Here is a 27,346-nt window from a genome sequence, read left to right as displayed (position 1 = left end):
TAACATGTTGTTATTTAAGTGGTACCCCAGGGATTTTTTAAAACATAAAACGTCAGAATTTGGCCATTGAGGCTCATGGTAGGGTATCTACAGGCTAACTGTTAACAGTGGCTAATGGTAGATACGTGTCATTCAGTTGGGCTGTATAGTTGGCACATGCAGTTGTAGGAGAAAGGGGAAATATGTGGCCTTTTTAATGACTTTTTTGTATGTTTTCGCGGAATTACTTTCAACATGAGTATCATTAATTGAATGGGCCCACAGAGAATGACTAAGAAATTGCCAGAGAAAATTGAATGTCGTCTGTTCGGTTTGTTGGGAAAAAAAGTGAATGACTGAGAATGTTAAATAATTTAGAAGTAGTAACGTTACATCATGTTACGTTAATTGTATTATGGCCGATATTTAAGAAACTTTTGGGCAGCATAAGCGATGATATGTCATCAACACTAAGTTTATATGGCAAACTATTATAAGCAGTATTACATCCAATCCAATATGACCTGTTTTAGCTCGGTATTTGGTCTTTATCAAAATCTTAGAGAGATATGTGGCTGTAGTTGCTATATGCCCTGCTTTGTTCACTAGTCTCTGACTGCTGCTGGTTTGAGTAGGTTGATTTTGAGTAGGTATTGGTAGGAGATGTTCCTCTAGTTGCTGCTGTGTTCCTACCAAGAGTGGAAACTAAATCAGAAGCCAGGACAGTACAGTAACAGGTTGTTCCCTAAAAAGATTATTTCTGGAACATGCACCAAATCTTTTTTACTGAGAAAATGTTGTATCATTGTTCCGAACCCTACCTGCCTGGTTCGTTGTGATGTTGACCGTGGCGTAAGGGGAAGGCTGGTTGCTCAGGTGCGTCACTGCGTTCATGGCCTGCAGACGGAAGGAGTAGTTGGTGTGAGCCACCAGGTTGAGCACCGTCACCCAGGGCTCCGTCAACCCGCTCTGCCGGGGAACGAATCGAATCGCTGCGGAGCCCAAACGCTCCACCATGCCTCCGAACCCCAGGCCCGCCCCTCCGCCTCCCTTCCCTCCACTGGCGCCTCCGGGGGAAGACGCACAATCCTCACAGGTCCCTCCTTCCCCTGAACATTTCCGACACAACACGCTGTACTTCAGGTCGCTGCGTCCTCCTGTGTCCAGAGGGCGATCCCACTCCAAATTCACAGACGTTCCATTGACAGAGGAGATGGCGTTAACCGGAGCAGTTGGAGGGCCTGGAGAAAAGGAAAGTCTTGGTTAATTTACTGGTTTGATCACTGATTAATAAACATTAAATGGGCCCTATTCTGCAAATGTTCAGGTTCATATTAGTATTAAGTGTCTCTACTGGGACATGTCTCCATGCTTTAATGTTACAAAGCTCTTTTCACCCTCTGTCTGAAACCAGAGCCCAGTCTGCTCTGATTGGTTAGCTGGCCGTCTCTCTTGTGATTGGTTTAGGGTCGGTGGAGTGTTTGGGAGAAAGACTCCCTCTGGAGACAACACATGGATGTTGACCATTTACATGCACAAAGAAATATATAACACACTACAGAAAAAGGGAAAACCCCAAAACACGGCCTCTTTAATTAACTTAATAACAAAAAAGAAACAAAAAACTGTTTAACAATAATTATCACATTTGACCATGAGTCATGAGTACCATTTTTCCCACCTATCGTCCCATTCGGTATATATTAAGTTAGATGGCTGTTGTGGGTGTGCTTGTCGGCATACATATTTGTAGTTATGAATTGGAGAAGGTCTTGCCTGTGGGATTAGGTGATTATGTGTGTGTTGTGTGTGTTTGTTCTTACGGGAGCATGGAGCCGCTACTGGGTCGTCCGCCGCTCGATAGTAGTTGGAGTCGCAGGGGCAGGTCAGGGCGGCTCTGGTCTCCGAGTGGCTGTGTTGAGGACATTTTCCACAAAGGCCATCGCCCGCCACCGGCTTATAGAAACCCACCTCACAGGCTGCAGAGAGAGATGGAGAGTAAACAGAGTAAATAGAGAGAGAAAAGGCTCTCCCAAAATCACTCAGGCCATGCATTTAGATAGGCGTGCCCATAGGAAGCTGTGCATATCAACGCTGCTTCAACCCTTTGAAAACTGTGTCATCTCCTCATTCATTTTAGGACTTACCCCCCTCCTGACCCCCCTCTTCCAAATATGTATAATTACAGGCTTTGTAACCGTAGAGACCGTGGAGCAGGGGAGATGAAAGTCATACTCAGATTTGGGCTGAAAGGCTCTGAACTTTTGATAGTCCCAGTGAGACCCTCAGAATCCAGACCGTGTTTCAACCTTATTCAGCTGCTCTGATACATATTCACTTTTAACTCCGCACTAATTAATAATGGAGGGGGCTCTGATAAATATATTCTCTTTCCAGGCCGTTAATAGGCTTCTGCTGTGGTAAATGGGACAGCGGTAAAGCTTGCATATACCCTCAGAAAGCAGCAGCAGCAGGGTGTTTGCTTCTTCCTAGTAATTTATGTTTTTCCCAGAATGCCGAGTGTTAGTTTACCGATGCAGTGTTTCCCTAACCTTTTTCTTGTTAATGTTATAGAAGGCCATTTTAAGGTGCTTAAACTTCAAGGGTGCTGAAAGAACCATGAAATTGGATCGGTGAAATTACAACAAAGCGAATAGTTACAATTAATTCTAGATTACTGACATTTTAAACGCATTGGAAAGAACGAAACGTTCCCATGCTTGTCCCCGATAAGTTCACATGCATATACTCAGAGGCACACACACTCAGAAATATGCAATTCAATGAGATTAGATTTTTAATGATATCCTGTGTAATGGCGTTTAATTTAAAAGGCTGTATTTATCGCAGCCATTAAAATCCCCCTAATTGTTCTTCGTAACACACTGTATTTATTGCCCTCATGACGCATTTCTTCATGGAAAATGTGACTTTTTAACCTGTTAAATGTGTGAAAGTTCACATTATTTTTGAAGCGTTCAACTCTAGTGAATGTATCAAAAGCTATTTTATCCGCCTGGATCCCTCACAGGCTTCTCACCTGCAAACACCACCGGTTGTGTTTATGTGCTGCCAACACACTAACCTGCTGTTTGTGGCTTTGGGAAGTCATCCCGCTTTTTTAATAGTAAAATTAAGAAAAAGTCTTCCTTCTCTCTGTGTGTACCTGTGTACTCTCATGTTCCGAATAACCCAGCTTCCCCACATTTCTTTTTGGTGTCTATCTACGCCGGGATCCTGAGTCGTGGCTGATCCTGTTGCTGTGGTCCTGGATCATAAGTTCTGGATGGATTTCCTCGTGGATTCATCTTCCTATTATACACACATGCATTTCCTAACATTCGGTCTTTATGTTGCAAATGTATTATCTTTTCAATTTACACACGGCATCTATTGCACGTCTGTCCGTCCTGGGAGAGGGATCCCTCCTCTGTTGCTCTCCCTGAGGTTTCTTCCATGTTCCCTTTAAACTGTGGGTTTTCTTCGGAAGTTTTTCCTTGTACGATGTGAGGGTTTAAGGACAGAGGGTCTAAGGACAGAGGGTCTAAGGACAGAGGGTGTCGTATTGTCATACTGATATTCTGTACACACTGTGAAGACCACTGAGACAAATGTAACATTTGTGATATTAGGCTATATAAATAAACATTGATTGATTGATTGAAATGTAAACATACAAATTACTGAAATTCTTAACATTACATTTTCATTTAGCTTTTAAACAAAGCGACTACAATATGTGCAATAACTCATCAAGATACAAATATAGTCAAATATCTGCTATTATCAAGCGTAACGCAGTGTAAATGTATTTGAGCGACATTAGGATATGGAGCCTTTAATTGATTGCCATTACTTCCCCAGTGGTTAACGATGTAGCATTTAAAACTGTGACAAATATAACTGAGAATGAACACACAAAGATATCACAGTATGTGTATCACTACACAGGAGGAAGCCGCATGTCCTTTTATTTTACTTTCAGGGCCACCCCACGATTCAGACACTATTTCTATTCTCAGTATTTATCCCAAAGTATTTTCTCTTCCTCTCTTTTCCATCCCAGTAAGCCCCTCCATCCCTTGATGTTTTTTGTGAAGCCCCTGAGTTGAAAAGCAGGTCACGATAAACATCGGAGCAGCTCGTTCATCAAGGAGAGAGACGGCGAGCGCTTTGAAGTCTCTGACAGATTCACTAGGAGTTCCACACACACAGATACACACACACTCACACACACTCACACACACACTCACACACACTTCACTACACATGCAAAGGTTATGATAATGCAAAACACACACCAACATGCACACGGCGTGTCTGTTGACGCCACAGTAACAACATGAATTTATCAGGTAGAAATGCAAGTGCAGAGCGAAGACTGCGTGTGATAAACTCGACACCGACAACGTGGGGTTGAAGGATCCTATTGGGATTCAAAAGATTATCTATTTTATTCTAATTATGATTTTTAAATTATGATTTTCATATTTTTGTAGTATTTTTTTATTTTTAGAGTCCAGGCACCGCCAGAAAGACAGAGCGAAGGACCTTTTGAAATCTCTACAGTTGTTATTATTTGCGTGAATCTGTTTGTACGGGCCTTAACATGTTTAAAAGCTGGAGTTTTTTGCCACATTTGTTAGGAGTGTTTTAAAAAAATATATTTTAAGTGTCTCTTTATCGGTGATTGCAAAATGGCTCTTTAGCACCCCGTACGAAGTTGCTCAAATTGAGCCCCTTGTTGTAGTTTCACATACAAGTCGGACATTCGGTAGGCATATGAAGCATGGGGAGACCCCCAAAAAAGCCTCTTTCACACCAACGGTGTTTCAGGGCCGGTTCGGAGCTGGAGCTTGAAAAGCATCGGGTTTTCCTGTTCACACCGCAGAGGAGCAGCCTCTTAGCTCCGGAATCCGGTTCGTTTCAAGCACCAAAAAATTGTCCGGCCAGAGCAAAAGCACTACATACGTCAAGCTTACGTCGAGGCGGGGGCAGGGGCAGGGGCAGATCAACTCCTGAACAACAACAAAAAGCCTGTTTTATCCAACACAAGCCTGTTTTATCCAACACAACGATGGAGAAACTTATCAAGCAGCAGTGGTCCACTGAAGAGACCAGCTACCTACTGGGAATCTGGTCTTCCGAAGAGGTACAGAGGAAGCTGGAGCACAATCGGCCATTGTTGTTGTTGTCGGTGTCAGCTGTGAGGGGTTTCCGCCATGGATGTATAATAAGAACTGGATACAGCGTGGGAGGCGGGGCCTCATTCATTCCTATGAGAGTTGCTCATTAGCGCATGATGATAAAATGGCCCAACTTTTGAGAGAGTGAAACGTCACAGATTACCCAGCATGCCTGAGAAGTACCCGTATGTGCGCTCATAGCGCATGCGCAACTTTAACCAAAATGCTCGTTCACATCAAGCACGTCAATTTGCGTACACGTAACAGCACCGTGCGTTCATGACAGCATGGATTTGATATTAACAAGGCGGCAGTTAGCAGCTAGCGGCTAGCTAGTAATGATGCTAATGTACACATCAATCGTTATGTACTTATATTACGCTTTAACAGGATCTAGTGATATCCAACAGAGCTTCATTTAGCATGAAATAATTATTGCACTGTATATATATATATATATATATATATATATGCAGTGCAATAAGCTTCTTAGTGCAATAATAAGCTACAGGGACGTTAATCTAACGTCGGTAATATTAACTTTATGTAATACAACAATTACGGTACAAGATTTAATCATACAGCCCATAGTATAATATTTTACAAATGATGAATTACAGCAAAAATGTGCAATATATCCATTATTACAGCTCCGTGGGATGGCAGTAAGGCGATATGGTCCGTTCTTATTGTGCATCCATGGGTAAAGAGAAACTCATGTAGTACTGAACACGTAACATGAACGTGCCGGGCGGCGCGGTCCCGTGGGTTAGATGCGCGTTCATAATGCCGAGGGAAATAACTCTCAGAATAACGTTATTAGCAAATTTTTACAACTTGAGGAACGAATGTTTTTAATAAGGGCTATACAAACGTTCATACTGGGTTGTTTATTTAGTTTTAAAAAAATTATCCAACGAGTTACAGACCACTCTTTCCCAATGTAAGTCAATGGGAAAAAGTGTTTCCGGGCCCAGCAACCTAAAGGAAGTGTAGTACCGCCGTTTGGCCACTGCGAATATTCTCATCAGACTCCGGTGCACTTCCTGGGGGCTTGGTTTCCGCGCGGTTTGGCTTTATGAAGCAGGCACGCAAACGGTTACGTCATGACGCAAACGATGACGCAGCACCAGTCAGACTCTGGGCGGTGTGAAAAGAGCCGGAGCTAAACCGAAGAACCGCTTCTGAACCTGAAAAGCTCTAGCACGGAGCTTGAACCGGAGTTGCGTTGGTGTGAATGAGGTATTGGTGGCATATCGTAAACCCAACAGGAAATCGGTCATTTTGGATTTCACATGCAATATTGAGGCACTTTGCACACGCCATATTTGAACAAACGTTGAACTTGCAGTACAATGAACTATTAGCCAAATAAAAAAATTAAATTGTGTTTCAGTTATCACATTTTGTTGAAATGACTGACAACTAACATGCAACACTTCAGAGGTAAACTCCTGGTTCAAAGAAAAAGTTAAACAGCATGCAACAATACAGAAAAAATTAACAATTGAATGACCATCTAGCAAAAACAGTTTTTGAATGGTCTTTCCAGAAGAGAACTTTGAAACACTATCTGTTATACTTTAAAGCATGGATGTCAAATTGACTGCAATAATGTCAAGAATACTGAAGGGATAAAGAAACAGAAGGAGACGGGAAAATAGAATCCTACTTCTTTTTTCCGTCACACTCCTCTCAGTAAACAGTTTACCGAATCTCTAAGTTGGTAAACGTGTGTGTCTTTGCATGTGTGTGTGTGTGTGTGTGTGTGTGTGTGACTGTTTGGTGTGTCAGTACCTGTCAATGTAGTACACTCGCCTCAGGAGAATTTGCATTACAATGAATCTTAATAGCCGTGTGCGGCATTGTGTGCTGACCTTGATTTATTCCCTGTATAAGTGGGTAAATAAATACATTGGAAAAACGGGGAACTGGAGAAAGCACATCATCGTCCCACGCGTGAGGAGACTCAGGGTTGAGTAAAGGGCGGGGGGAGGTAGAGAGCCTTAAGTGTAACCGGTTGGCTGGTGAAAGCTTTCATTTGGTGAGTTTCTACATAATTGTGGTTGAAAGATCAATAAAATAACATAAAAGACAGTGGAGAAGGATTTAAATTATGGCTAATTGAAAATAACGATGCAGAACCACCACTAAATACAGTCTTACTATGAACAAATTAGGGTTAGGGTCGTGTGCCCATCATTTGACTTTTTTGACTCAATTTGTTGATTTTGAATTGCTTTCCATTGATGGTTGGTCAATTTGTTTTAATACATCAAATGTGACTCATAAGAACACATTCTCAACAAGTCAGTTTCCTCTCATGACAGGAATGTTAGGGTGAGAAGGACAGTCACACCAACCTACAGAAAGTGGTCAGAAAGGCTACCTCCATCTTGGACCCCATGCACCATCACTTTCACCTTCTGCCATTGGGACAGAGGGATAATAATAATAATAATAATAATAATAATAATAATAATTAATTAATAATAAAGCTCTAATTATATAGCACTTTTCATACAACACATACAGTTCAAAGTGCTTTACAAGTTAAAGTTCAAAACAAACAACAAGAAATTCCCCTCAGATTATTTGTTAAGAGCTTTAATAATAATAATAATAATAATAATAATGCATTACATTTTTTATTAGAGCGCTTTTACAGGTGCTAAAAGCACTTTACAAGTACACATTACACATATTAGACATGTAAGAGCCATTACTGTGGACATTACCCACAGGAGCAGATGCGGGTAAAGTGTCTTGCCCAAGGACACAACGGCCCGACGCAGTGGCAGGTTTCGAACTGGAGTTCACCAACGCCCCTTGATCTGATGATCAACGCTCTAACCACTGCGCCAAAACCGCCCTTTACAGGTATACTGTAGGGTTCCTCGGCCTGAGAGAGTGCAGCACATAACAGCAGGGTGTAAGATGCATACATGGAGCGTCATAACCAAGTGGCTGGCAAAGTATACAGGAACATCTGTGCTACTATGGACTGGAAGACCCAAGGTCATAATAAATGTACACACACGGTTCAAATCTAATCTTTTATTTTTTTATTTTTTATTTATCCTTTATTTATCCAGGAATGTCCCATTGAGATACAAGATCTCTTCTTCCAGGGAGTCCTGACCAACACGGCACACAACAAGTTTCAACATAAAACAAGGGCATTAAACAAAAAACATACAATTCAAATATAAATACAGAAGGCCATTTGTGCAGTGGCAAGAAGCATAATCACATCAGCAATAGCATCAGGTAAAACAGTTACATGTTTCATGAAGGGCTAATTAAACATGCTAGAATAAAATTCAGAGGTAGGGGATAATAGGAATGTTTTGAGAGAGGACTAAAGATTGCTATAAAACACGATATATACAAATAGGGTTATCGTGGTTACTGCAGCTCGTGCTATAGGTGCGTTTTGGGGGTTTTAGGTTTGATCCCTGAAGTCAACATGATGATATGTCTTTGGGAAAGTACAGGTGAAATGGTGAATGCTGTGAAAGCGCTCTGAGGAGTGGTAAAGACTGGATAAAGCACTTCATAAACATAGTCAATTGATTAACTTCATGTCCTATGTGCCAGTTACTTCATAGGAAAAGTGTATCAAACTCAAAGCAGATCTAAAAGTTCTACATGGGCTTCAAAACATTCCTGATGTCCTAGATCTCTCGTAGCATCGTCCTTGTAAGGAATCAAGTACACTCCACTATCCGGTGACAAAGTTAGCCAACAGCTCCTTAGCCTGTTCCCCGGGGAGCGCGTGAAGCCGCTAACGAGACGCTGAAGCTGTCCGAGTGATGGATGAACGTGTCGGGAGATCAGCTGTGGAAATGGGACACTCGCCATCTACATTGTCCCCCCTCTTTACTTTGCAATTCCAGATACTAACAGCTGGATTGCCACACTGTACTGTACGCCTTAAACGAAGGAGTGGCCTATCCAATCTGAGGCAGGCCGGATTCACTGTGTGCTGCGTGATCGATGACCTTGAGAGAGGAATGGATTGGGATGGTTAAGGATCCTTTAAGGAGGATGGATGGATGGATTCAGCTTGTTGTGTTGGGGTCACCGAGACATTATAATCATCATTAGGGGATAACTGTATTTTTGAATGTGTGAAGAAGTGTCTCATGGCAGTGTGAAAGTAACCGAAAGATATAAGGTTACTTCATTATTGTGATTATCAGATAAGGTTACTAATTACTTTTTTGTATGTGTAACTAGTATTTCAGAGAGTACATTTTTAACCCTCCAACCCCGGTCAATTATGTGATTATGTGCCTCAAATTGTCCAGAAATCTTTAGTGCAACACTGTCTGTTTAAAACAATGTCTTATTTGGCAAAAAAGGCACAAATAATGTAAGAAATTTAATGATTATTTTCGAATTTTTGTTTATTTTTGCTTTGAGAAATAATGATATCACATCTGTATGCGGGAAAAACATCACATTTCAGTTGGAATCTGAAATACTTTTCCACTCACATATTTGGTGTGAATCATGTTTGTTTGTAAATCACAGCTGCAGACGTCTGTAAGTATATGTTGTGTTCATACTACGAATTGATTCCTCTCTAGCTGTCAGGATTTCTGTCTGCCTGAGAAGGCTCATACGAGAGAGACGAGGACACAAAAAGAGTGTGGCATCAATATTTTCAGGCCATATGCATCTCTGCCTCCCTGTTGGCCCCCCTGCTGGGTTCAAATCAATTCCATCAATGAAGCCATCACAAAGGAAACATTACTGCGGTGTTTTTCTGTGAAAACGGGCTGGTAATTACAAATCAAACGAGACAAATACATCCCGGTTAATGAGCGTTAAACGGATGTTAATTATCCGATTGAATGGCTGTCACCATTAAACTGTGTCTGATGGAGGAACTGGGAGGAGGAGGAGGGGAGGGAGGGGAAAGGGGGGAGGGTGGCTCCGAAATAGACGTGCCTTCTAAAAGCAGCAGATTGAGAAGATCAGACAATGTGAAGTACGAGAGTCGGAAATGGAAGCGAGAGGGGGAAGGCAGCAGGGAGGGGAGGAAGGCTAAACTTCTCTCCTTTTCCCGACATTAGCAATCGCTTCAATGCATCACAGGGGAACTTAATCAACTGTTTTTCTTTATTTATATATTTGAAAAGGAGGCAGGAGTCACACTGCGCTAACACGGTCACAGACAGGCAGCTCAGATATACGATATTCAGAAAAAGTTCACGAGATCCGAAACAAAGTAAAAGTCCTCTCTGATTCTTAAAGCAGCTTACATGATGAGATGGGAGACTTTTAGACAAGGAAGTATCGACACGACAACTTTGAGAGTCAGAGCCCAGTCTGCTCTGATTGGTTAGCTGGCCGGCTCTGTTGTGATTGGTCAACCGCTTAGAGATGTCCCGCCCCTTAGCCTCTCACGTACAAGGTGTTGGAGCGCTAGCCAATAGAAGCGCTAGTGTTATAAAGTGATGTCAGTATAGGAAGTAAACAAAATAAATTAAGGATGCAGGTCACCGAGCCTGAATTGACAACTGAAGGGAAGCCACAAATAATCAAATATTACATTTCGCATCATTAAGCTGACACTTGTTGCAACTTAAAAACATTTCAACACAGTTTGAGGTTAGGTATCTTGCCCAAGGACACTTTGACGTGTTGACTGCAGGGAGTGGTGATCAAACCTGCCAATCTGCCTCTTATTGGTAGACACCCATTTAACCCCAGAGCCACAGTGACCTCATGGACTCATTGACCTTTGATACTAACTGAAACCCTCTCCTTCAGAGTCATTTCACATGCAACCTGTTAGCATAAGTCAGCTCTAGTTTAATACAAAGTAAACATACTTGGAGCGCTGTTAAAACCTGTGTGGCTTGCCCAAGAAAATACTTTGTGAGGTAAGAATATTGATAAACATTGATTTATTTAAAGCCAGCCTACTTGGTGTGGTAAACAAATTGGGATCTTACATTACAACATCAGGAGGATACGTCCCCAGCTGACCCAGAAAGCGACGCAGCTTCTGGTCCAGGCTCTCGTCATCTCACGCCCAGACTACTGCAACTCCCTCCTGGCTGGTCTACCTGCATGTGCCATCCGACCTCTGCAGCTAATCCAGAATGCAGCGGCTCGTCTGGTCTTCAACCTTCCTAAATTCTCCCACACCACTCCGCTCCTCCGCTCCCTTCACTGGCTTCCGGTAACTGCTAGAATCCACTTCAAGACAATGGTACTTGCGTACCATGCTGCGAATGGATCTGGCCCTTCCTACATCCAGGACATGGTTAAACCGTACACCCCAGCGCGTGCACTACGCTCTGCATCAACCAAACGGGTCGCTGCACCCTCGCTGCGAAGGGGACCCAAGTTCCCATCAGCAAAAACACGTGGGTTTGCTATCCTGGCTCCAAGATGGTGGAATGAGCTCCCCATTGACATCAGGACAGCAGATAGCTTACACACCTTCCGGCGCAGACTGAAAACTCATCTCTTTCGACTCCACTTCGAGCGATAGATTTATTAACAAAGCACTTATATACTATTCTATAACACATAGGTGTGAGCAAGCTCTCTGATTGGTCAATAGTCGTGTTTGATTCCACGATCAAAGAACGGTCAAATAGAACGTGCCTTTTCACAACAAGTCAGTATCCCTCCGCGTCTGAGAAAAACGGTATACCCTTGCTTTTCGGGCCAAGGGTATACCGTTTTTTTTCGAACTGGAACAAGAAAGCAGCGGAGAAGTAACGGGGCAGAAACCCTCCTTTTTACGTTATGAAACAAACTTCCAAACATAATATGGAAACATTTAAGATTAACTTCAACCTCCGGGGGGGTCTTACTGTGGAGGACTGGATTGAGGAGTGCCTAGAAAAAAAAGCACCGAAACGACAACATGCAGAGCTACGTGGAGAGCAGGTAGACCAACTGGAAAAGTACCACAATTCAAAAGCTAACTGCAAACTGGAACAAGAAAGCAGCGGAGAAGTAGTGGTTTCCATAGCGACACACAGCCGTTACATTGTCTCTCGTTGGAAAATCGTTAGCTACAAAATGTCAGATTTTATAGTTATCATCTGGACAACAGAAAAATGTGGAGCAACGCGCTTTTTGCCGGTCCGGGACACGCCAAACGGCCACTGGAGGAAAGCTCTTCCGTGAACACCACAGCACCAACTGCACAAAAGTCTGGCATGGAGTTCATGAGTTGTTTAAAAAATTGCACATTTAATGGCAGCATGAACATCCACCTTCATTCTGAAGCCAAAATGTTAAATATGTAAATAAATAAATAAATAGCCTAATTCAAGAATTGTTGTCAATAAATTGTTTTCAATAAATTGGTTAATAATATATTATTTACTATAATTATATCAATAACTGTAAGCGGGGAAGCAGGAGTGTTCGATTGATCGGCTCTCGTTACCAAGGGAACTACTTTATAGGAACTACTTTCTGACGGAGATTAACTCAAGCAGAAAGTGAAGGTTTGGGAGCAAATTAGCACATTATGAAATTATTTTACGATATTGTTGATTACAATGATAGTTTGTGTTATAGAATCGCAATCATACACTTGAGGCCGTTCTTTAACGTCATTATTGGTACGACAGTCCTGCCGCAGTACTGTCGTACCAATAATGACGTTAAAGAACGGCCTCTCGTGTATGATTGCTTAAATAAAGGACTGGCTTATCTAAAGCCAGTTGAGTAGCACTTGAAATGTTTGGCTCTATGAAACCTGATGTACTTATATGATTCTGTTTTCTTCAAGGTTGTATCTTGTTGGTCGAATGTACTTATTGTAAGTCGCTTTGGATAAAAGCGTCAGCTAAATGCAATGTAATGTAATGTAATGTAATGGATCTGTTAGAAGAGGAGAGACAATGCAGTTGGGGTCTTTCAATTGGACAAAATAATTGGTTTGGATCAGGTGGTTAATTGATGTTGAGAACAAATACTTTACTTAAACTATAAGTTCGGTGAATTTGACACCACTCAAATCCAGCACCAGACACTTTTCACGCTGCTATAGAGAACCGCAGCGACGCGTCCTAAAACCCGGAAGTAAGTTAGCATTTTTACCACGTCCGGTTCCTTCGATAAAAAGCAAAGCAACTTCTCCATAGGGTTTTGGAAAATAGCTCCAAATAAGGTCTGTGTTTGAGACTCATTGAAGAGACAGATCACGTTTTGTTCTACGACATTAAATCCATCAGCAGTGACCCCGCTGGTGATTTCTGAAGAGTTGACGTGTCTGAAAAACGATGGTTGTTACCAAGTGGCTGAATAGGACTACAGAAGTTGTCCAGGCCGTTTTACGTCATTACACCGAACACGTAAACACTCCTCTAAGTTTGTTTGCCGTGTTCTGCTTGAAAGCAAGTCTCTGCCTCCTGCAGACTGTTCAAACGCTTCAACTTGTACCATTTACAATCTGTATGTTTGAATATGGATCTTAAGTCGGCGTGACGTTGAGGCAGCGACCCTGCTGTAGTTCCTTTATAGCATAACGTTAGCATTTTGCTTCTGGCGACTAGATTTATGATTCGAAAATTATAAAAGTAGGATAGACATGTGGAGATTATCCGGCTGAACAAAACGTGATCCGTCTCTTAAATGTGTTTCAACCACAGACCTTATTTCCAGCTATTTTCCAAAATCCTATGGAGAAATTGTTAGCATTGCGTTTTTGACGAAGGAACCGGAAGGAGTTTACATCCGGGTTTTAGGACGCGTTCTCTATAGACAATCTTGCACTAATGTACAAAGATATTGAAGTGACTGTTATTTTGTATATATTGATTGTTGTGCTTTTATTTATATCTTAATGTGTGCATATGTATAAATGTGTCTGTTGATTGTGTATACAGGATATAGGTATATATTTTTATATATATTTGTATTTTTGTATCCGGGATTGTGGGAACCGGTATTTCGATCTCTGTACACACGAACTGAAAGATTGACAATAAAGTTGACTTTGACTTGAATTTAAATCTACAACAACAAAGTGTAGCATTCCCGAAGTAAAACGGTTGACTCATTAGTTGTCTCCGAACTGAGAGCCAGTTAAATGTTCAAGTGACATCTTAGCAGACTGCATTAGAGCATAGTCTGTTTTTCAATAAGAAATGGTGGACATATTGCATAGAATAACCTTTTAAATGTTTCTATACTGTCAATTTATCTGACCAAGGAATCAACAGACATTGATGGAAGAGCAAAACTTTGTCTCCCTTGTCCTCCTAATTTAAATGCCAACATCATTACGATTCACGACACACACACACATACATCCAACCGTCCACATCCATACACACTGTGCTCCTTCAGTGGAGGCCTGCAACAGGAAAGTAAGTGACGGCGCCCTGTGTGCACATCAGTTTAACTCAACAAGAAGTCAGGGCAGAAAATCATTTGAAGAAGTCCCGCAGTTCCTCAAGACGGGGACTGCCAGCTTCCCAGTGATCTGCTATCATGTCTCCTGTCTCCTTACTGTCACCACTAATAGCTCTTAGACACTGGACTGGGATACGGTGGCTACTGAGGGCCAGGGGTGGCACACACTCAATCAATAATTTACCCAGCAGCTCTCTTGTTTCAGGCTTAGGATAATACTGTGGTGAACCAAATAATGGCTGTGATCTTGGAAAGTGAAAATACCTCCCATAAAATTCCCCAAATTTCTCTCCCATGCCAAAGAGAAATGTGTGAGTTTTTGGTTTATTACATTACATTACATTACATTACATTACATGTCACTTGTTAGACGCTTTTATCCAAAGCGACTTACATACTCAATACTGTGGGCAATCCCCACAGGAGCAATTTGGGGTGAAGTGTCTCAGGGACACAATGACATGCTGACAGCAGTGGGGTTTGAACCTGTGACCTCCTGATCCGAATACCAACTCACAACCCACTGCACCACACGCCTCCATGGTCATATTTGCAATCATCACAGAAGCATGTTATAGTGGCCATTTATCAAATGTACCATGTGCGTAGACTGAGTAGCCCAACGTATTCACAGAAAGGCAGGTAAAGCTTGAACCAAAGTTTAATCAACTTAAAAATACGGTGTCACGGCAGGTTATTTCCTTCCAATCTGCCTCACGAAGCAGTCGACTACCAACTTAATGACGACAACATATTCTATATAACTGCATTTATAAACTAAATTACGCAACTCGTTAACATCCAAACTTGCTTGTGGCCTTGAATTAAAAAATTATTTAATCGAGTGAAAATGTAACCATCCATGGATATTTTAAAGAGGCCCTATTATGCTTTTAGGGATGTTAATGGTCTGCAAAGGCTAAAATCCCAAAGTTCCCAAAAGTTGCTTTGCATTTGATATTGAGGTAATCCCAAAGTAACGGAAAGTAATCAGGTTACTCTTAGATGTGATACTTAGATGAGGTTACTGGTTAGATTTGTTCACAGGTAACTCATATTGTAATACATTTTCAAAGTAACCCTCCCAACCCTGCTGTTTTCATTCCTGGATTAAGCATGGGCTGCACATAAAAGGATTTGTTTGTGTGTCTTCTGGCAACGACCAAATGCAGGCGTGTGTGTGTGTGTGTGTGTGTGTGTGTGTGTGTGTGTGTGTGTGTGTGTGTGTGTGTGTGTGTGTGTGTGTGTGTGTGTGTGTGTGTGTGTGTGTGTGTGTGTGTGTGTGTGTGTGTGTATGGCCTAGCATTACTATACTAGGTTTAGGGTTAGGGTAAGGGTTAAGGGTTAGGCATGTGTTGGTTATGGTTAGGATAAGTCTCCAGGAAATGCATGTAAGTCAATGTCCCCTGAAGTGATGTATACATGGTATGTGTGTGTGTGCGCACATGTGTGTGTGCATGTGTGTGCACGTGTGTGTGTGTCAGCAAAGTTGCATTGTGTACTGACGTGTAGCCCTTTGCACCTGCTGTTGAGATAGGGCCTCGGCCAATCACAACAAAGATTGGAGGGAAGTTTGAGTGACACAACAGAGCTGTGTCTGGCCGAGATACGATTCACTGTGTTATCTCCCGCTTTCCCTCTCCCTCTCACACACTCTCTCTCACACACACACACTACCACACACACACACTCATGATGGCTTAGCAGCATTAAATTGTGTAATAATACCATCTCTTCTCATCCACTTTCCCCGTTCTCTTTTCCTCTGTTCCTATCCTCTCTTTTTTCCTCCTTTCCTCCTCTGCTCTACTCTCTATTATTTCATCCCCTTCATCACTTCCTCCTCTCTTTACTTACATCCTTTCCACATTTGTTCATTTATCTTCCTCTCCTATTTCCTTTCCTCCTTTCTTCTGCTGTGTTCTACTCTTTACTGTAACCACTCTCTTCCTATTTCCTCATCTTCTCTTACATCCTCTTCTCTCCTCCTTTCTTTTATCTAATCCTCTCTCCTCCGCAACGACCAATACAATCATCCAATGAGGATCATCCACACACACACACACACACACACACACACACACACACACACACACACACACACACACACACACACACACTAATAAGTCTTGGCACAGCAACAACACATCCCTCCGCACTAATGCTCACACACTCTAACACACAGATGTGCACACGTTTAATAACACACACATTAGTGCATTAACACACACATTTGGACACACACATATTTGGACACACACTTTCCCAACTCCTCGTTTCCCCCTGCACAGCTGGAGGCCTAAGCAGATGTGATGGCTGATGTGTTGTGCTTTTGTAAAGTGTTTGTTTATCCAAATCAGGACAATCGGCATGGCTTTGTGGCCATAACGGCATTATTCAAATTGGATTGTATTTATTACCATTTTATTATTTTTGTATTCTTATTTTAATTTCAAATGTTATTATTTATTTACTCATGTATTTTTCAATGTGTTATTACTAGTGCTGTCAAAATTATCGCGTTAACGGCGGTAATTAATTTGTTGAATTAATTGCGTTAAAATATTTAACGCATTTAACGCATGTGCCCCAGATAGCAAAAGATATTAATTCAACATTGGATTTTGGTTAGATTGGTTATTTTTGGTTGAGGTTGAAAAATCAATGTTGATTCGATGTGTTTTTACAAATACCATTTCAACGTTTGAAAAAATGTTGTTGAATCAATGTAATATAGATGCCGGTTTTTCAACGTTGAAATTCCCTACATTGAATTGACATTGTTTCAACGTGTGGCGCTATCCCCTCTCGGGCGAGATCATGATCCAGCGTCGGAGGCGGGGTCTGGTTCTTTCCTATGAGAGCTGCTGTGCATGAAGACAAAATGGCCCAAGTTTTGAGAGAGCGAAACGTCACAGATTACCCGTCATGCCTGTTGCACGTTGCACGTTGCACTTAATCTTGAAAGCACGTTGGTCACGTGAAAGAGCGAAAGAGGGTGTGGAGGAAGGCAGGCAGTTCAGTTGCCGTCAAGCCGCCTGAAGAGAAGAGACAGATATCACAAATCGGTAAGAAATGTAACGTGACCGTTGTGCATGCCTACTCTATATGTTCACCTCAGTTACACCCTGTTATGTTTTTTTAGGCTATTCAGAGCGCAAAAGTGGGAACTAATTACTTATAATAATATATATCATCAACGAATTTAACGTCGTTCATCCCATGACGCAGTTGATATTTTATTGCCCTGACTAGCACCTAGCTAACGCAGCGCTAGCTAACATAATCTGACATTAAACTCTACCATCCTACAGAAATTACATAAAGTGTCCACTGATGCAGTCAAGCTAAAGCATTATTTAGGATATTTGGGTGAAATTGTGCATATTTTTTGTTATAATATAGCCTATATCATAAATTAATTAAACAGTTCATCGCATGACGCAGTTGATATTTTCTTGCCCTGGCTAGCACCTAGCTAACGCAGCAGATACACTAGCTAACACAATCTGACATTAAACTCTACCATCCTACTAGGGATGCCAGCGATTAATCTATTATTCGTTACAGTCTCCATAATCGAAGATTATTTTTAAAATTCGATTTTATTTATATATTTTTTTATTATTTATGTTTTTTTGTTTTTTTTCTGGCTTAGTTTCAACCAAAATATAGACTAATAATAGTAATAGTATTAATAATTGTAAATGGCCATTGGTCACAACACCAGTTTTGACTGTAAAACTTGGAGGAAGCCAGCAGCGCAGACTGCTGCTGCAGCTTGCTACACACCGACCCCGCCGATTTGGATCATGGTCAGTTTCTGGCATCCCTACATCCTACAGAAATTACATCAAAGTTGGTCTGATACAGTCAAGCTAAAGCATCATATAGGATATTTGGGTAAAATGTATGTCCTAGGGGTCCTGGACTCCTGGTTGAAGACCCATGGAATAAAACGTGTAATTCTAGGGAATTTCGTCGGTACAGTTATATTTGCATTGCACCAGGAGGCTGATATATATTTGTACTGTTAGTTTATGCATACTGATTTTTAATCTGCTTTGTTTTCCTCCATTTTCAGGATTATACTACAAGACGAGTCAAGGGGATCACTGCAATACACAAGGCCAAGTAAAGTAATTATAGCAGTGCCACCTCTCTTTACCTAAGATGGCTTCTTATTGGTCTAAAAGACGTAGAGTCATCAGAACTGTAAGGGACATGGAGAAAGATATCCTTAAGGAATACGAGGAAACTCTTTATAATAACAAGTCACATTTAGACCCCTGTGTGAATAGGGAACCACCCTTCAGAATCTCACACGTTTCCCAACTAGATACACCACTAGCTTCCCATGTACACATGGAAAATGATCATACTGATGGTAGTTTAGCTGGAGATGATGACGTTGAATCAGATCATGTACAAATGGGAAATGATCATACTGATGGTAGTGTGGCTGGGAATGTTGAATCAGATTCTGACTCCGACAGCCATGACGAGCATCAGCTTAGTCAGGATCTGCTTATGAGGAGCCTAAGATATTGGGCAACATCCTACTCAATCAATCTGGTTGCTTTGTCTGCTCTGCTGTCCATCTTAAAGCTTTTTCACCCTATGCTCCCTAAGGATGGAAGAACTCTGCTTAGAACACAACATGATGTTGCAACCACTCAAATGCAAGGTGGCGAGTACTACCATTTTGGATTGGTGCAAGGGATACTTTCACGATTGAAATGTTTGAGTTTACCAGTGAGCCTCAGAACTCTTACTTTACAGTTCAACATAGATGGTCTCCCTCTCTTTAAGAGTTCAAGACTTCAATTCTGGCCTATACTTGCAATTCTGAAATGTGATTATACTAAGTCCCCATTTATTGTCGGTATCTTTTGTGCTTTAAGCAAGCCCAAGTGTGTTGTTGAGTATCTGCAGCAATTTATTAGCGACCTTAAAAATGTACTGGCTAATGGCGTTGTTCATAATGGTAACCGATTGAAAGTACTGGTTTCCTCATTTGTGTGTGATGCTCCAGCCAGAGCCTACGTTAAGAATATCAAGTCACATAATGGCTATTCAGGGTGTGACAAGTGTGATCAACATGGTGTGTGGAGGAAGAAAATGACTTATCCTGAAACAAATGTCAGGCTCAGGACAGACTCAAGTTATTGTGATATGATTGATGAAGAACATCACTTGAAACAGACACTCAGTCCTTTAACAGGGACAGTAAAGATGGTTTCTTCATTCCCAATAGATTATATGCACCTCTGTTGTCTTGGTGTGATGAGAAAACTGTTGAATATGTGGTTAAAGGGCAATCTAGCCACTAGGCTTCCTTCACAAACTGTTAACAGTATATCAAGCAAACTGCTGGGGTTACATTCCCACACCCCTTGTGAATTCAATCGCAAGCCAAGGGGTTTGAATGAGCTGGATCGTTGGAAAGCTACAGAGCTCCGATCCTTCATACTGTACTGGGGCCCTGTAGTTCTGAAGGATTGCCTTCCCAGTGAGATTTATGACAACTTTATGTTGTTTTCAGTGGCCATGTATTTGTTTTTGTCTCCTGGAATTTCTGGCCAAAAGGTTGAATTAGCGCATAGATTGATGATTTCCTTTGTGGAACACTTTGGACAGTTGTATGGCAGGGATCAGATTGTGTTCAGTGTACACCAGCTTATACATTTAGCCGATGAATACAAACAATTTGGACCTTTAGATAATGTTTCAGGATTCCCTTTTGAGAATTATCTTGGCCAAATAAAGCGTCTTTTACGCAAGCCACACCAACCTCTACAACAGGTGGTCAAAAGGTTGTCAGAACAGCCACGTTGTGAGGTTCCATTACCAACAGATGAACCAGTCTTACAGAAAATCCACACTGATGGTCCACTCCCTCAACATTTCGGTGTTGCTGTACAGTACACAAAGGTCTCCAGTAGTCGTTTTACTTTGTCTACAAAGCAGGGGGATAATTGTATTGAGGTGGGACATAGTATTGCAGTAGTGCAGAATATAGTCCAGGAAGAAGATGAGGTATATGTGATCTACAAAAGGTTCAGACACCAAGAATCATATTACACTTATCCCTGCGAGTCCTCATGCATAGGTACATACAAGGTTAGAGAGTTGTGTGACAATATCGGGGTTGGTAAACTTGGATGTATCAAACGTAAATGTGTTCTGTATCCAGAGTCAGAAGGAAATGGCCTCATAGCTATTCCAATAGCTCATATGCAGTAGCATACCGCTCATACTGCTGGGCGAGTAAATGACATCTTATGATTTATGAGCAGGTTTTTTTTTAATCATTTACATTATTTCCTTTATTGTATACAGAATGGAAAGGGAGGTGGTGCTTTGGGCCGTTGTACTTTTTCCAAATGGCGGAGCTGCAACAGTTCTTGCCAGCTGGTTCAGTCTAAAGGAAGGTAAATTGTTATGGCCCCCAAAAAACATGTATTTGAAGGCCCTTAAAGAACACATGACGGCCCATAAAGGATGGACCACATATGCGAATGTCCGGCTCTTGATTACTTGTGGTAAGTAGTCACTGCATTACTATTGTCTATTTTCAAGTATATAGGTATCCACACGTTTTATGGATGGCAGTTTGAATGTGTGTGGTGCCATACCACATATGACATATGTGTCACAAGTGAGACTAGTCAGTAAAATGTCATCCTATTATTTTATGCTTTTTCTTTTACAGACTCATTGGAAAAGGCCAAACGATACGAAGAAAAGTATGTGAATACTGGATGTCCAACCACTGATCTGAGCTCTGAGGACGAAGCAGGTGCACGTGGGAAAAGAAGAGTAAGGTACAGTTGAATTCCTGTAGGAGGTCAGGTTCCATGTCTGGCCTGACTTTAACCCTTATCAAACAACGTCGCATTGATAAGAACCAGTATGCGTGCATAGGCAGGAACCAAAAGAACCCAACCGCTCATAAGATGCAATGGAAAAGTGGTCACAGCACTCCCAGTGTGGAGGAAGCAGGCTTAGGATGTTTACTTTGATCGCTCCCTCTTGAAATATATAATCCTTGGTTTCTGTGTAAACAATAAGTAAAAACCCCACCTCCAGTCCTGTGATAGACTAGTGTCATCTCTGTGTACCTGTACGTCAAGCGGCCTCATTCTACAGAAATGGGCCATGGGGCAAATTAGTTCAATTAATGGGAATGTTGAATGTTTCATTTTTATTTTCCAGACCAAATCCTGTGTACATGGAGTCAGATGGGGAGTCAGAAACCAGCTGTGTGAAGAGAAGATTTGCCAAGCCACCTGATGTTCATTGTCCTACAGTGCTCCCAGAATCCAGCCAGTACCCCTCAGGACCAACCCCAAATGCAAGCAGTGGTATGTCATTACTTATTAAAATGGCAGGAACAATATGTAATTGCATGTGAGCTTTAATTTACAAGCATTTAGTTCCTCCAACAATACATTCAAACATCAGTCATGTGATATGTGTTCAAAAGTTACAGCATCCATTATTCCTGTCTTTTGTTCCCTTTTAGCCTCTGGAGGAAGCCACTCGGAGGATGTTCTGTCAATGGTAAGTGAACCACTTCACACTAGGGATCGACCGATATGGCTTTTTCAAGGCCGATACCGATTATTAGTAATCAACGAGACCGATAACCGATATTTGGAACCGATATACATTTGCAGTAATATCAGAAAATCTTGGTCTCAAAATGTAGAATAACACAAACTCCAACACAACTTCTTTGAAATGCCTTTTTATGTTTGCTGAACTTTTCAACATCTTAAAACTGGTTTCCTCTCTGTACCCTGAGTAAAGTCAATGAAATAGAAATAAAATGAAAACTACTAAAACTTGTTCTGAACTTCTGATATTTGAGTCTCACTCATTTAGTAGTCCCAATTCAGCAGCACCAGATTGTGGTGCAGAAAGCAGAGTTGCTGCGAGGCTCCACTAGCAATCCCCCCCCTCACAGTTTATCCGCTGCGAGACGCTACCCTGTGTAACTGGGAAACTGATAGAATTGGATCGGGACATTGCTTGTGTACAGAGTGGTGACTGCAACCAGAGAAACGGCCGCATCAGATCCAAAGTTTTATCGGCAATTTGATTTAAAAAAAAAAAAGGCCGATAGCGATAATCTGTCAAATGCGGAATATCGGTCTGGATAATCGGTCGACCCCTACTTCACACTACTACCTCCGGGCGGACAGTATGTAAATGTGCTTTGTCCGAGTTACAGCATTCATAGTTCATGTTGTGTGTTCTCTCATTGTAGGCTTTTGTGGAAGCTATTTGGCGGAGTTGGACCAGTCAATGGACCACTGTAATGATGGTAAGAAAACTAATGGTGTAAAAGTCAGGCACATTCATGTGGCTGCCGATGACAATTTATTCAGGACACCGGAAATATGACCCAATGTTTCAGTCTCTCCGAAACGTTGGTCATATTTTCTGTATCCTGAATAAATTGTCATCGGCAGCCACTTGAGTGCACCCCTCGTTATGAAGTAGACTAATAGGCTATTATGTCTTTTATCTTTGGATCACAGGAATTATCAGCACCTTAGGTGGGAAACTATTCTTTAATTACTCACTCTGTAGCCAAGTGTGTTCATCCCTCAGGTCTCCTTTATCTAAAGTTGGAAAGTAACTATATGGGGCTAGCTAGGTGCAATTGCTATATGGTGCTCATGGATAACAACTTTAATAGTGCTCATTTGCCTTATTTAGTTATTTCTCTCTTTTTCTAGGATTGCCAACATATAACTCCAGCCCCTACCACGCTATGCCATTAGAGAAAGCAAGGAATGGTATGTATTTCTCATCTTAAATGTTTTTTTTTTTTTGGAAAATTCCCAAATTCATGTTCAATATAAAGAATGAATAGCAGCTCAGTGGCCTCGTGGTTAGTGTCCGCCCTGAGATTGGGAGGTTGTGAGTTTGATCGCCGACCGAGTCATACCAATGACTGTTAAAAATGGTACCCGATATCTCCCTGCTTGGCACTCAGTATCAAGGGTTGGATTGGGTTAAGTCCCTGCGACATACTAGCATCATGTCCAGGGGGTGTACTTCTACATCATGCTGCGGAAACAGGATATCGGCTCCTATGGGCCAATGGTTCTCATGGCTTACTTATAAACAATTAATAATGGTGTCTTGTCTTTTAGACGGCGGTGCCAGCTATGCACATGGCTCAAGATTAGCTGACTTCAGCGCACTGGGCTTGGCTCACCTGACCCCGCAGCACCCATCCCACCCCCCTTCAGCTCCAGAAACACCACGGGGGAGATTATATGGAGAGGAATCAAGCAGAGTGTTGAAAGGCAAGTATCATTTTCTGAGCAGGTTCTTAACCGGACTGATGCCTTCTGAATTGAGAAACCTATCCCTTGTGACTTTCCCATCTTTTCATGTTTTTTGTCATGGTGTTAAGGCTTAAAATGTAAGCACTTAAACCTGCACTATGTAACCTTTTTGTGATTACAATGTTATTTTGTCCAATCTGTATGGTAGTGTTAATACAATATAACTTAAAATTGGGGTGGTTGATTTTGGTCTCCCTGCTCTTCTATTGAGACATTTAGATCCTTTATCTAGGTGAGACATGACCTTGGTTTGACAAAAATTATGACTTTATGGTCAATTTCTCCCCCGAGCAAGCAGGCAGGCTCTATAAACTCAGTGGTAAATATTTCAGCAGTTGTGCTGGAGACCTGTGTTCAAATCCAGGGTAAATAGGAAAGTTACATAGTGCAGCTTTAATGGTTACTGTTGGCAAACACTTATCAGTGAGTTACTTAGTGTCATTCTAAATTATTGGAAATTAAAAATCTATCCTTGAAATGTAAATTAAAACCTTTATTTTTTTATTTTTCAAGACATTGCTGCCATGAGAACCACGAAGATGCTTACCGAGCTATGTATGGAGGTGAAGCAGATCTCACGTGACATTAACTTTATAAAGACGGAACTTGCTAAACTAAACATTCATGGAGCTGGACCAGAGTCACAAGAAGACAACTTCCCCATAATGCTTCCACTCACCAACGAGGAGAAGTTTGATGAGACTGAAGCTGCTTTGAGGGAGGAAGCAGTCCGTCGAAAGATGGTGAACAATTTTTACACAAAGCATTTTCTCTATAATCTGTCGAGGCTTCTAATATTTTCTGTATGCATTTGCAGGTATCCTGTGGATCCTTATAAGTTTTAAAAGTCTTACATTTCTTGTTTGAAATCTTAAGGGCTTATGTCTGGAATTGTAGGAGTGGATGCATTACATTTCTTTTTCACTTGGATGTGTGTTTGACAGAAATATTGTAAAAATACGCCTCGCGAATCACGATAATATTTTTCTTAATCAATATTTGACAATTTCTTAGGTTTGCCAATTTGGTTGTTGGCATTGTTTGTCGATTAGTTTGGACACAGTAGTGGTCTTATTTCTTCCTTAGAGGTAATACAAATGTGTTCAAATTCATTACATTTGTATTTATTTATAAATGAGAAGATGTCTATTTACATAGTACACTGTAGCACACTAATCATTTTCTCTCGTCTGTTAAGATTACCCGCCTGGCATTAGTCGGAGGGACCAACTCGGAAAATATGATCCGGCGAATGCTATCCGCTGCCATGACAAACAGTCTAGCCTGCATCTTCAACTGGGTGGGAAAGGGAGAGAAGAGGGCCTTCAAGGACACGCTGATAAAGGACTGCATGTTTGGTGAGCCTGCACCTCAAAATACTAGGTTTACTACTTTACAACAGATTTGGCAAATATTGAATTTAATTCATAAGTCTTTTACATTTCTTTCTCAAGTTGATAAGAATGGATGCAAAATGCATCCATTCTTATCCTTATCTTCATATAAGTGGTCCTCATTAATGCTCATAATAGGATGGCAGCATTTCTGTCTACTCGCTCTGCATCTCAAAGGTGGGCTGTGGACATTTCAGAAACCTGCCTACCAGTGACATTATTCCTAGCTAATTGGAAATGACCATTGATGATGTCACTGATGGGCACGTTTCTGAACTGTCCACTACCGTCCTCTGAGACACAGAGCGAGTAGACAGAAATGAGTAATAGTGTGAATCAATTATATGAAGATGTGGTTGATGGGTGAATTGCTCAATTAAGGCCGCCTGAAAACCTAGTACACTAAACAGTACACACTGGAACGCATCCATTGCAGCTTTCTTCTTCTTATTATTTCAATAAACAAAAAATGTAACTTCTTTTTTTCAGCTGCTGCTCGTCAATTTGACCGCAGGCTGACGGAATTGACATTCAGGGTTGGAGTGCAGAAGTGGCTACGTTACGCACCGGAGAGGAATGGCGGTGTACCAAGGAAAAAATAGTTAAACAGACATTGTTTAAAGTTGGGGTGTTTTCGTTCATGTTGAACTGGGGTCTTATAGATCTGAGTTTATAGTTAAGACTGCCTTTCCACCGAGTATGACAACCCTGTTTGCAGTTGCCAGGTTTTTATGTCATCTGGAGTTTCAGAGCAAATATAATTTGAACTACAGTTGATGGCCAGATCATTGTCTCTAAGGAGCTTCCTCCACTTAAAGGTCCCATGTCATGCTTTCCCGGTTATTACCCGTCCCCTTGTTGTTATGTAGCTTTTTCTGCATGTAAATGGTCTGCAGAGTCAGAAACCCTTAAAGTACACCCTGTAGCGAGTAAAACTCTAACACAGAAAAGACCTGTCTGTGCTGCCCCAGAACTTCTTCCTGAGTAAAGTGACGTAACGGGCATAGTGGCGTAACACACACACTCTCACTCAGCCTTATCTTTTCTCAGCTGCGGCTCCGTGGATTTACACACACAGCCTGGCTGTGAGTGTGTGTCTGTGTGCTTAGGCTGAGTTCCTGTGTCTCGCTGATGTACAGCTGTAACGGTGGTGAACCTCAGTGATTGTGTTACAATGGTGTTAGCAACCAGAAAATGACACCAGTAATGACAAACTGATGAGAATGCTGCGTGGGGTCTGGGTACCGTGTTGGCGGGATGTTGCGGGGCTCGCTGCTCGGCTCGAGGAGCAGACAGTGTGAGCTGGATTACTGGTGTTGTTTCCTGGTTGCTGCGTGGGGTCTGTGAGACAGCGAGACACAGAGGAACTCAGCCTGAGCACACAGACACACACTCACAGCCACGGATGAGAAAAGATAAGGCTGAGTGAGAGTGTGTGTGTCACACCACTATGCCCGTTACGTCACTTTACTGAGGAAGAAGTTCTGGGGCAGCATAGACAGGTCTTCTCTGTTAGTTTTACTCGCTACAGGGTGTACTTTGAGGGTTTGTGACTCTGCAGACCGTTTACATGCAGAAAAAGCTACATAACACACAAGGGGACGGGTGATAACCAGGAAAGCATGACATGGGACCTTAAGAGACAATGTTTTTCGTGCTTGTGGACAAAAGATGTTAAAGATGTTCATATCATTGAATCTGAATAAATAACTGAATAAGTAATGGGCTCTTTTTTTGTTTGTTCATTTTAGTTTATTTTCAATGTCCGACATCAATTGCAATCTTCAGCATGACAATATCTCAATGTTGATTCAATGACTTTTTGCAATCTGATAATAACATTGTTTCAATGTATAATGCAATGCATAATATAGTTGAATCAATGTTGATCCAATTCTACATTCTTTCAATGTTGATCATATCGTAATTGAATCAAGGTTGATTCATTGTTGGGATTGGTTGAAAATTCAATGTTGTTTCAATGTTGATCATAACGTAATTGAATCAAGGTTGATTC

General features: G+C 41.5%; 2 protein-coding genes across 10 annotated transcripts in view; one reads left to right on the top strand and one right to left on the bottom strand.

Annotated features, from left to right (window-relative positions):
* The window catches only part of epha8 (eph receptor A8), a 151,354-nt gene that overhangs the window by 39,184 nt on the left and 84,824 nt on the right, over positions 1-27,346 (bottom strand). For all 5 annotated transcript variants that reach the window (XM_034236548.1, XM_034236552.1, XM_034236549.1 and 2 more), the window contains exons 7-8: positions 1,803-1,958; positions 801-1,220 (exon numbers count right to left, since the gene is read on the bottom strand). In XM_034236548.1, coding sequence (XP_034092439.1) covers positions 801-1,220; positions 1,803-1,958 — 576 coding nt within the window. The remainder of the gene's footprint in view (positions 1-800; positions 1,221-1,802; positions 1,959-27,346) is intronic.
* LOC117559848 lies at positions 17,162-26,203 on the top strand. 5 transcript variants are annotated; one of them, XR_004571067.1, is made up of 10 exons: positions 17,162-17,635; positions 18,652-18,701; positions 20,910-21,112; positions 21,283-21,394; positions 21,786-21,934; positions 22,096-22,133; positions 22,843-22,899; positions 23,318-23,377; positions 23,738-23,893; positions 24,449-24,517. XR_004571067.1 is itself a non-coding variant. In XM_034236553.1 (6 exons), the coding sequence occupies exons 1-6, from the start codon at positions 22,881-22,883 to the stop codon at positions 25,929-25,931; spliced, it is 738 nt and encodes a 245-aa protein (XP_034092444.1). In that variant the 5' UTR covers positions 22,793-22,880; the 3' UTR covers positions 25,932-26,203. The 5 variants fall into 5 exon arrangements, 1 of the variants encoding a protein (XP_034092444.1); XR_004571066.1 differs by having other exon boundaries at positions 18,652-18,706; XM_034236553.1 differs by lacking the exons at positions 17,162-17,635; positions 18,652-18,701; positions 20,910-21,112; ... (1 more) ...; positions 21,786-21,934; positions 22,096-22,133 and adding exons at positions 25,134-25,293; positions 25,819-26,203 and having other exon boundaries at positions 22,793-22,899; positions 24,449-24,678.

Source organism: Gymnodraco acuticeps, unplaced genomic scaffold, assembly GCF_902827175.1.
Source record: "Gymnodraco acuticeps unplaced genomic scaffold, fGymAcu1.1, whole genome shotgun sequence".
Lineage (NCBI taxonomy): Eukaryota > Metazoa > Chordata > Actinopteri > Perciformes > Bathydraconidae > Gymnodraco > Gymnodraco acuticeps.
This window is presented reverse-complemented; position numbering and strand designations above follow the sequence as displayed.

Excerpts from the sequence above, each read along its gene's own strand:
- LOC117559848 (XM_034236553.1), top strand. Across the intron at positions 23,378-23,737 it reads ATTAGAGAAAGCAAGGAATG|ACGGCGGTGCCAGCTATGCA; the intron begins GTATGTATTTCT and ends CTTGTCTTTTAG. Across the intron at positions 25,294-25,818 it reads GATAAAGGACTGCATGTTTG|CTGCTGCTCGTCAATTTGAC; the intron begins GTGAGCCTGCAC and ends TCTTTTTTTCAG.